Source organism: Canis aureus, chromosome 6, assembly GCF_053574225.1.
Source record: "Canis aureus isolate CA01 chromosome 6, VMU_Caureus_v.1.0, whole genome shotgun sequence".
NCBI classification, from domain to species: Eukaryota; Metazoa; Chordata; class Mammalia; order Carnivora; family Canidae; genus Canis; species Canis aureus.
Genome location: NC_135616.1, coordinates 2,396,209 through 2,407,237, shown reverse-complemented (window position 1 = coordinate 2,407,237; position 11,029 = coordinate 2,396,209). Strand labels below are relative to the sequence as shown.

The 11,029-nt window shown below is 49.0% G+C and overlaps 1 protein-coding gene across 3 annotated transcripts; it reads right to left on the bottom strand.

Annotated features, from left to right (window-relative positions):
• Positions 1-345: 345 nt before the first annotated feature.
• LOC144315398 (uncharacterized) lies at positions 346-10,806 on the bottom strand. 3 transcript variants are annotated; one of them, XM_077899862.1, is made up of 3 exons: positions 10,474-10,806; positions 3,425-3,515; positions 346-1,523 (listed from the first exon to the last, which is right to left on the bottom strand). In XM_077899862.1, exons 2-3 carry the CDS (start codon positions 3,445-3,447, stop codon positions 962-964), a joined length of 585 nt encoding a protein of 194 aa, XP_077755988.1. In that variant the 5' UTR covers positions 3,448-3,515; positions 10,474-10,806; the 3' UTR covers positions 346-961. The 3 variants fall into 3 exon arrangements, with proteins under 3 accessions (XP_077755988.1, XP_077755987.1, XP_077755986.1); XM_077899861.1 differs by lacking the exon at positions 10,474-10,806 and adding an exon at positions 5,761-8,008; XM_077899860.1 differs by lacking the exon at positions 10,474-10,806 and having other exon boundaries at positions 347-1,523; positions 3,425-8,008.
• Positions 10,807-11,029: the final 223 nt, after the last annotated feature.

Sequence of the window (11,029 nt, the reverse complement as noted above, 5' to 3'; positions counted from 1 at the left end):
AAATGCAGCTTTCAACTAGCGCCTCACATAAGGGGGCTAGAACCTCTCTCAAAAGTAGGTATGGAAGCACATTTGAAAAACACTCTCCTAAAAAAGAGAAAAAAAGAAAAAAGAAAAACACTCTCCTTAACTCTCAGAAACAAATGTTCCTTGGAGACCGGTTTCAGCTAGCACCTATCTCAAGAGTAGGTGTAGAGGCGCAATGGAAATACTGGACTCTGAGAAACCAACATTCCTTGAAGGCAGCTTTCTTTTTTTTTAATTGACATTTGATTTGTCAACATACAGTATCACACCCAGTGCTCATCCCGTCAAGTGCCCTCCTCAGTGCCCGTCACCCAGTCACCCCATCCCCCCACCCACCTCCCCTTCTGCGACCCTTTGTTCATTTCCCAGAGTTAGGAGTCTCTCACGGTTTGTCACCCTCTCTATTTTTTCCACTCATTTTCCCTCCTTTCCTTCATCATCCCTTTTATTTCTTACATTCCCTGTATGAGTGAAACCATATGATGATTGTCCTTCCCCGATGGACTTACTTCACTCAGCATTATACCCAGCACAAGATGAGCCAGGAGCAGATACTGGCAGGGAAGGAAGGAGGGCATTTGCACCCTGATCATCCCCACTAACTTCAAGCTCCAGGTGGCAGTTCAAGGTGGCTCCTCAGAGGGAGCATCTTCCCCTCCAACTGTTCATGCCTCTGGTCCTACTCCTCTTTCAGCTGCACATTCTCACAGGATAGCTACAACCATGGTTTGTCTGCCTGTACTTCAGCACACATCAGATGCCTAATAAATGCAAGGGTGCTCGGCCTCCAAGGCAGATGAGTGGGCGACCCATGGGCTTGGCCACACATAGTCAGTTGCCCTCCCCCACCCAAGGAACCAGGGCCTGCCCATTCGCCTATCCGTTCTGGCTCATTTAATCGACATAGGAACTCTGCATCAGTTCTTCCCAGGGTCTATCGCCACAGTCTGCAACTGGACAGTGAAAGCTTGAGTTTGAGGAACTGGACAGGTTGATGTGGTTGGTAAGTGATGGAGCTGAGACTTGGACCCCGGCCATACGAGCCCACATCAGGGAAAGGCAGATCTGGGGCAGAAGACAGCAGAAGAAAAAGCCTGCCCCAGTCCCGCCCTGAGGGCCAGCTGGTCACCGCATCTTTGGATGGCAATTGCTTTGCCACCAGCGTGGGAGGGAAGTCCGTAAGGCCAGGCATCTCATGCAGCTGGTGCTCGGGGGCTATGCACCAGTGGCAGGTAGCCTCTGGGGCTGGAGGTGGCTCCGTCTCTATGTTTAGGGCTGGAGTTACAATTCCCAGGAAAGGTGGTGGTCGAACTGACTGCAGCTCAGGACCTGGCGCACATGCAGAAGAAGACGTGAGCCCTCGTTCCAGATCTGGAACAGCTGATGGAAGTGATGCTGGCTCTGACGCTTGCGGTGATGGTTGAAATGAGCTAGGGGTGTCGCTAGCTCCGTCGGAGGCCCTTTCTCTGGCTCTGCAGCTGGAAGGAGCTGTGGAGCTGGCACCAGCACAAGAGAAAGAGAAATGTTCATCCACGTGACTGACTTGCCCCGTGCCCTTCCAAAACCAGGACAGATCCCATGGCCATTAAAGGAACACCCAGCCCCTGAACCCCATCCCGGAGAGTCTTCCCAGCCTGCAGTACCCCTTGCCCTCTGCCTCTGCCTCTGAGCTGCAGAAGTTCCCACGGCATCAGGATAAGGGGGGCGTGGCACTTCAGGTCCCGGTCATGCAACTTCACGTGCACACAGGCCCCCTTTACTTCAAAACAGGCACAGTGCAGGGACTGCCAGGTGTCCTGAAGTTTCTGGTCAGGCCAGGTACCCAAGATGGGGGAGAGGGTACTGGGGAGAGTCATATGTGGAGCAGCGTCAGAGGCCTGGCTACCCTACACATGCTACTCCCACAGCACCATTCTTTCTGTGTGGGTCCCAGAGAATGCCCCCAGCATGACTTCCAACCCCTCCGTAGCTGTTCTTGCAGTGGAAGGTCTGGTTGTCCAGAAAAGCTGTATGAGTCTGGTTTTTCTACTTATCCTCTTATCCCCAAGATACTAGTTTAAAACTACATTATACTAACACTTCCTTCTCAGGGTTAAGTATATGGCACTCGCCTGTTGCTTTCACACATACTTTTGAGATAGTTTCTAATGTCAACACACAAGAATATAGGTAAAACCCACTTCCTGCGATAACTTCTTTCTTAGAATTAAAAGTAGGTCAGGGGCAGCCCTGGTGGCTCAGTGGTTTAGCGCCGCCTTTGGCCCAGGGCATGATCCTGGAGACCCGGGATCGAGTCCCACGTAGGGCTCCCTGCATGGAGCCTGCTTCTCCCTCTCCCTCTGCCTGTGTCTCTGCCTCTCTCTCTCTCTCTCTCATGAATGAATGAATGAATGAATGAATAAATAAATAAATAAATAAATAAATAAATAAATAAATAAATGAAGTAGGTCAGTTGACATCCACATGCACACATATATTGGATACGGGTTATAACCTGACCAAAGAAGATGCCAGCTGGAAGCTGCATTCTAGTAATGCTTGTTTCTCAGGGCTAAGCATCTGTCACGTGCCTCTTGCTTTCACACTTCCTTTTGAGGTAGCTCCTCAAGCGTCATCACTGGTGTGGTGACTCTGTGCCAGTCCTCAGTGCCTCATGCATGTTCCCTACGTCCTCCTCCTGACACCATGAGCTGCCTGTATTACTCCCCTTTGTGCAAGTATAGAAAGTGGAGCATTTCTGGGTGCACGGAGCAGCTGGGATTTGAACTCGGGCCTTCTGGTTCTGCTTTGTTCTGTGGCGTGTGTTCTCAGGGCAACCCCCACACAGTAACCAGAGAGAGGGGGCTGCACTGGGGCTGGGGGTCCTACATGGTCAGTGAGACTCCTGAGCAAGGGGCTCAATGGGCCACCACATGTGGGGTCCTGCAGATGCCAGCCGCATCGCCCCTGTGTCCCTGTCTGCGATGGCAACGCTCTCCTGTTGACCTTCCTCTGGGCGGTGTTTCCAACACCTGCATTCTCACCGAGGATCTGGCACCTCACTCACTTACCACATGGTCTCTCCTATCCCCAGATGAGAGACGCTTCCTGTCCATTTGCCCCTCAGGGTGGGCTCACAAACTGCCATTCACCCTCCTCTGCCTTTGTTTCTATTTCTGAAACAGAAATCTTTGCCCCTTTTGTCAACTTTCTTCTTGTCATTTAATAATCCCACAATCTCCTTCCCTTCTGAGACCTTCCTCCAGGGGATTTTTTTTTTTCTTCTCTCACACCTTTGATCTTCTCTATCAGTTATGAGCTACATCCAGCACTTAGTAACAGAACATGAAACACACAGATGTGTGTACATTGACTGAAGAGTATTCACTTTTTATATGTAATAAAAGTCCAGAAATACCTGGTGGTTGGCACTGGTTCCATAGCTCAAGTCTTTACAATCTTCTTGGTCCCAGAAAGGTGGCTGTAGCTCCATCCATCACATCTTTGTTCTAGGCAACAAACAAGAGGGAGTGGGGAAAGGCAAGAGGAGCACCTACCACTGTCCCTTTGTATAGTCACTGTCTGTAAGTCCCACCCAGCCACTTGCACTTATGTTTTGTTAGACACCCTGGCTGCAAGGAAGCCCAAGAAATGTAGAATTTAGCTGGTCATTTTGCCACTTAAGTTAGGTTTCTGTTAAGAAACAAGACAAGGAAGTAGATGTTGTATGGCTGTCTACAGTTTCCCATTCTCCTGATTGAATTCTTCGCTCAGTTGAGGGTAGGTCATCAGGAGACCAGGGGATGCTCTTGGACCCCCCCTTGCCTGACTGTCATATGATACAGGGTAGATGTTCCTAAGTTTTGTGTGAGCCTTCGTTGTGTGCACACATGGATGGATGTGTGTGTGTGCATGTACAAGGGAGAGCTGGGGCACAGGGGAGGCCACCTGAGGGCCAGGGCTGTCTAGTACCACTCTCTGTGGGCACTGACACTCCATCCCAGGGTACTGGGGAGGCATTCCCAGATTCTCTCCATGGTGCAACCAGAGCGCATCCTGAGAGCCAACAGGTTGTGGCACATTTTCGACCCCCTTGGAGGGAAGAGGCCACATCTGCGGGTGGCACCTGTTTCCTTTCCCCTGCTCTGAACCCACTGGAACAGAATGCCTAAGTCTGAGTGGAAAAGTAGTCCTCCCAAGGGTGGAAAATGAATCATGCTTCTGCAGCCTTCAAGTTTGAAGTACACCTGTCCAATTTCTTGGCAGGGAGGGCAGATATATTTAAAAAAAAAAAAAAAGCTTTAAAAATAAAGAAAATCCATAAGATTATGAGAAATTTTCTTTTTTAAAAGATTTTATTTGAGAGAGAGACTGAATGAAAGAGAGAGCATGAGTGGGGCCATGGGCAGAGGGAGAGGGAAAAGCAGGCTCCCCACCGAGCAGGGAGCCTGATGCAGGGCTCAACTCAGGACCCTGGGATCATGACCTGGGCTGAAGGCAGAAGCTTCACCCACTGACCCACCCAGAAGCCAAGTTGTTATGAGGTTGTGCTAGTCACCATTCTCCACATTACCCCGCTTTCACCTCTCCTGAAAATCTTTGGCATCTTGCGTATCCATTTCCCTCGTTTGGCTCTCTTTTAAAAAACTAGATTCAGGGCAGCCCCGGCGGCCCAGTGGTTTAGCGCCGCCTTTGCCCAGGGTGTGATACTGAAGTCCCGGGATCGGGATCGAGTCCCACATCCAGCTCCCCACATGGAGCCTGCTTCTCCCTCTGCCTGTGTCTCTGCCTCTCTCTCTCTCTCTCTCTCTCATGAATAAATAAAATATCAAACAACAACAACAACAACAACAACAACAACAACAACTAGATTCACCATTGGAGAAAGGATGAGCCCGTGTCTCAAAGCAAATTTTTCTGCTTTAAACTAGGGAGCCTGGGGGAATCCTTGGGACTGTGGGAAAGGCGTGGACACTGGGCCCCTCAGAGTTTGGTCCCAGAAGCCTGTGGATGTCAGGAGGCCTAGGGCATGGAAGGTGCCCAGCAGAGCATGGCTACAGGTAGGTTGGGCAAGAGGTGGAGGGTGCTGGCCTCATTTCTGGGCCAAAAGACACACATTTAGACATCTCTTTTCCAGATTCATCCCATTCCTATTCAAAATATAGATTCATAAAAACAGAAAGTAGAATGGTATTTGCCAAGGGCTGGAAGGAGGTTCTAAGCCCGGTAGGTGAGAAGGTGGTGCAAAGCTGCTCCCCAGGAACGCTGGGTGCTCACCGTTCAGTACATAGCACCCCTGTGCAGCTAGCTTGTACCTCCCACAGGTGAGAGGCTGGTGGCAAGCTGTAGGCCCAGAAGGCTTGCGTCTCTGAGTTCAGTACGGAGACTTTCCATGGCACCTCCTCACCTAGAGTGGAGCCTGCTTCTAACTCCCATAGGTGAGAGGTTCCCATAGGTGAAAGCTGTGTTCAAGGAACACTTCTGAGAGTTGAGCCAGGACCTGTCCCTTGCAGCTCCCTACCTACTGTGGAAATAGCTTCTATCTCCCTTAGTCAGAGGCTGGTAAGAAGATGCTGGGTGATGGGCACTGAGGAGGGCACGTGATGGGATGAGCACTGTGTGTGATACTACATGTTGGCAAATTGAATTTAAATAAAATTTTGAAAGCAAGCCCTCAAAAAGTCCTATCTCCAAATATAATCACGCTGTTGAGTTAGGACTTCAACATACGAATTTTGAAGGAACACAACTCACTCTATTGTATACACACGTTTTCTACTATGAGAGGCTGAACCTTTCATGTCTCTGGCTTCTGAAGTCTAGCACTGTAATGCGACAGGATATGTCTATGTGATAAAAGAGTAAGGTGAGAAGTCCAGCTGCCTATTCACGGGAAGAGACAAAGACACAAAAGAAAAAACTTGTTTTTTCATTAATAATAATAATAAATAAGAAGAAAATCTTTCCAGCTCACACATTCGAGAGGACGGTTGCTGCATCGGGGGCTATAAAATGACCCAAACAATACCAAGGTATGAACAACCCCTTGAATCCTGACAGGCTGTGGCTAAGCTGACCTCGAGAGAGACTCTGGTGACTGGAAATTGGAACACTGGTTTCTAGTAAAAGAAAGGGAAGAAGAGATGTATGGAGACAGCAGCTTTATAGAACAACTTTCTCCAGTTTTTCACAGGGATTGAATGTTAGTGTTTTCTGCCGGAGGCTTAGTTCACACAAAGGAAAGAAAAGGAAACACGCTGTATTATTCGACATCTTAGCAAAGGCCGGAGGGGCAAACACCTGGATAATCTGAGGAGAATCTAATAAAAGGGACTACCTAACACATGTGGCACTGTTCAGAAGGTGACATCTGCTGGGGCAGCTGCCTGGGCACAGGCACTACCCTGGGCATGAAGCGCCCAGGGAGGCAGCTCCCCGGCAGCGGCACTGGCAGGAGTTGGCTTCCGAGCATCCCTGTCAGGAGCCCCAGGACTCTGGCTGTGTTCTCCTCCCTGGCGCCCCTCCTCCGCCCTGAAGCCAGTGGGGAGGAAAGCCTGGAAGCAGGCCGCACGGGTGGACCCCCCAGCCAGGCCTGCCTTGAGGTCATGGAGAGCGGGTCCTGAGGGGGGGCGGCCAACACACCCCGGCAGCACGGCACTCACACACACACACACACACACACACACACACACACATATTTCGTGAATTTGGCAAAAGATCTCTTAAAGCAGGCATCAATATTTTATATATAAATATTTGATATCAAATATTATACATTATAAAACTCTATCTTTATTTGACAGAGACTTTTCTCAAAGCATTTTTTTAAAAGATTTTATGAGAGAGAGAGGGGGAGAGAGAGTGCACAAGCGGTGGAGGGTGGGCAGAGGGAGAGGTGGGAGTAAGCTCCCCGCGGAGCAGGGAGCCCAAGGGGCTCAACCCCAGGACCCCGGGATCACGACCTGAGCCCAAGGCAGATACTTCACTGGCTGAGCCCCCCGGGTGCCCCTTCCCAAAGCACTTTAAACACTAAAGGATATTGTTAAATTGGCATTTATAAACTGGGCAGTTCCCAATTCTTGAGGTAGAAAGGAGCAAAGCTTGCCAAAATTTCCAGAATCAACTAATTGCAGAAATACCTGCCAATCAGATTTCTAATAATGGGTCACAGGAAAGCCAGAAAAGACTAACTTGTATACATTTATATCGATGTGTTCATTTTGCTAATTATGTTCTAATCTCCTAGAAGGTGTTTTTCTTGCTTACCTTCTGCAAATTCTTCTCCTTAAGAAAACAGCAATAAAATGAAAACTCAATTAGAATTTCATTTTATTAACTGCCATCATGATGTCCAGACCTATATAATGAAGTGATTTCTACATTTTGGAAAATCTCTACCTGCCGAGATACAATCAAGCAAACAGGGTATGTTTGTAAATCTTGTGTGAACCTTATATAAAGCTAAACTAACATATAAAATTTTAGATCTTTACATCAAAGATTTATGGGACTTCATTAGAACACTCTCAGGATTTACTCCCAGACCTCCAAATAAATTTCCCAGATAACCTAGGAAATGGTTGAATTGCATCGGAAACCTTCACACGATGTTAAATTACTGCTATAGCAGAGGGACAAACCCCAGCCCAGCAGATTTACCCTCCCAGCTGATGTCTGGAGACACTGAGGCTGCCCAGGAGTCTGCGCTGCAGACCACCTCCGCAGAGCCCAGCCGCACTCGTAGGGCCCAGCACAACTGTGCCAGCTCAGATGGGCCCAGGCCACAATGCTGCCTACAGCGGCAAAGCTCAATCATGCCCCAGTACACAGTTCAACAATGACATGCACATCTTGCAGTTGAGTGGTTCAGCTCTTCGCCATCATGCCCCAGTGAAGCTGCTCCCAGAACCTGCACTGGCTCCAGGTCCCCCATCCCTTTTCTCTTATCCTCAGCATGGGCCCCAATACCCCACTGCCAGACAATGTACTTCCCCTCAATGCCTGGCCAGCTGATGGCCCCCCCTCCCCACTCCATGCAGTGTGTGTCCACACTGCCCACCCCGTCGCCTGCTGGGTCAACAATCCCCACCATCCATTACGGGGCCTGCCCAGCTCTTGGTCAGGCCCCTTCCATTCTTGTCTGACTCACGGCCACCCATGACACCTATGAAATGGTAACGGCACCTTTTCTTTGTATCGCCCACCTCATGCTTATTGTTTATCAAAACAGAATTGTGGTTCAGCTGGATAGAAAGCCGAATCAGGGTTGAATGGTGCACCCTGCCCCCATTCACATGTTGAACTCTAACCCCCACACTTCAGAGTGTGACCTTATATGGACATAGGGTCTTTAAAGGGTTAAGCAAGTTAAACTGGGGTCCTTACATGGGCACTAATGCAATGTGACTGGAGTCTTTATTAAAAGGGGCTATTTGGACACAGAGACACATATGAAAGGAAGGGAAGGTGACGAGACACAAGGAAAACATGGCCATCTACAAGCCAAAGAGAGAGAAGCATGGAATTGAACCTTCCCTCCCAGCCCTCAGAAGGTACTAGTGCTGCCAACACCCTGATCTTGAAAGTGCAGCCTCCAGAACTGTGAGACAAGGATCTTCTGTTGTTCAAGCCACCCAGTCTGTAGCACTATGCTGTAGCTGACCTAGCAAACCAATGCAGGGTGTAACCCTAAGAAACTGCTACACCAAGCCCAGGATTTACTGAGTAACTACAACTAAACCAGGCTCTTCCTGGTGATATTTTTTTAAACCAGGAGCTCTAAAGGAAAGGTGGTTTTGTTCAATTGATTCTTGTTTAAGAAACAGCGAGAGCATTCATTTAATTTTTACACAGTTCCTTAAGAGTTAAGCCTTGCGTGGAGGAGTTTTGTTCCTTGACGATGCCAAAAGGATGAGATTTTGCCGTAAGATAGAATACTTGATCTGTGTTTGGGATCAATAAGTCTTCAACCGAATCAAAGTTTTACCCAGAACAAGGTATATCTGTTGTCTTCCTCAAAGTTGGTAAAACCAATTTTTGTTTCACCGAAATGCTGGTTTGGAAGGCCCTTTGCCGTTCGGCCACTGGATGGCAGGACAGCACCATCCTTCCTGAGCCTCGCGCTAAAGGAAACAAATTCAGAAGACCTGCTCCAGATATTTAGGAAGATCAACTTCAGTCTTCCTTTTTAGCATTAGCTTTTTCTTTTATAAAAGTGGCACATGTTTTTAACTGCAAATCTGAACAACACAGTAACGTATAGAGAATAAAATACAAACTCTCATTATTCTACCCGTCAGAGGCAAACACACTGGCGGTCTTGCTCCTGATATAAAAAGGCTAAAGTGTGGCCCATTCCCAGCATTCTCTGAAACACCTCTGCTCAAGGCTCCCTCTCCTCTCATTTATTATGAATTTCACTCAAACCTAACAGAATCCCAACTCCAATCTAACCCTAACCCCAACCCATAATCCCCTTTTTTAGAAATGTGTTGGCACTGTGGGTGAGCACCAGTGTTCAGAATGCTCACCATAAATACCAAATTTTTGTGTGTGTGTGTGTGTGTGTGAGAGAGAGAGAGAGAGAGCACAAGCAGGGGAGAAGCAGGCTCCCCACTGAGCCGGGAGCCCAACGTAGGGCTTGGTCCCGGGACCCTAGGATTACCACCTGAGCCAAAGGCAGATGCTTACCTGACTGAGCCTCCCAGGCGCCCTAAATACCAAATCTATGACAGGGGCAGCATCAAGTCTTAGTCTTGGTAAGACTGATGAACTCTGCCATCTTTAATTATAGATAAAACACGGACAGCTGAAGAGACATCGCAGAGAAATCAGACTGGTTAAAGAAACAAAATATCCATCACCTTGGGTGGTCAGACACAGGAGGTTTACTTATTTGGGGGTTAAATTGTAAATTTCTATTTTTTAAAATTAAAATACAATAAAACTGCCTTGTTATAGGTTTAGCACATGTATCGATTTGTGTAAATTCCAGCGCAATCAGCATCCAGAGAAGTTCCATCACCCCAAACGACTCCTCCGTCCCTCTGTCATCACACCCTTAACGGGCTCTAAAACTATCATTCTCAAGAGGCTTAGTGACTTAGCAGTTCTAACCGCCATGGGATCCGCCCACCAGCCTCTGGTGCACACCTTCTGGCTCCTGCCACCCAGCACCCAGCACCCAGCACGGTCCTGCCTACTTCAACCCAAATCTAGGCGTGTGTTCAGTGCTCCCGTTCAGGACAATCTTTCACCAAGTTCTTATACTGATTTGCAAACTACAGCAATGTGAGTAAACGTATTTAATCCTTAATGATAGAAAGATCCTCAGATCATAAAAAAGAAAAAACAAAAAACCCCACAATCCAACTATACAGAGTTTGAGGCACCCCAAACCAAACAGACCCAAATATATACACAGAAAGTACAGGTTGTGTGCGGACATCATTATTCTCTCAACCTCACCTCCAGGGTCAATCTAACCCCTTCAAGCCCATAAATTGTTAAATTGTTTCGAATTTAGGGGCGCCCGGATGGCTCAGCGGGGGAGCGCCTGCCTGGGCTCAGGCCGTGACCCCGGGGTCCCGGGATCGAGTCCTGCATCGGGCTCCCCGCAGGGCGCCTGCTTCTCCCTCTGCCTGGGTCTCTCAGGAATACATTTTTAAAATCTTAAAATAAAATAAAATAAAATAAAGCATTGAATTGTTTGCTGTCACACCGTATTCCTACTATACCGAGCCTCCCTCGGGGAAGGGCGCTGCTGCAGTCGCCCCAACGGTCCCCGACCCCAGGAGGGGGCGTGGCCAAGACGAGGCCGCCCCGCGCAGGCTCAGTAATTCAGCCCCCGCGAGGGCGCGGGCCTCGGTTCCCATGGTGACAGCGCCCACTTCCGGTGCGTACCTCAGGGCGCCCTGTGCGGCGCGGGGCGGAGTGGCCGAGGCGCAGGTAGGACCCCGACGGCGCGAGGGGCGGGCCGCAGCCGGGAGGTGGCGCTCGGGGTGGCGCGGGGCTGCGGGGAGGT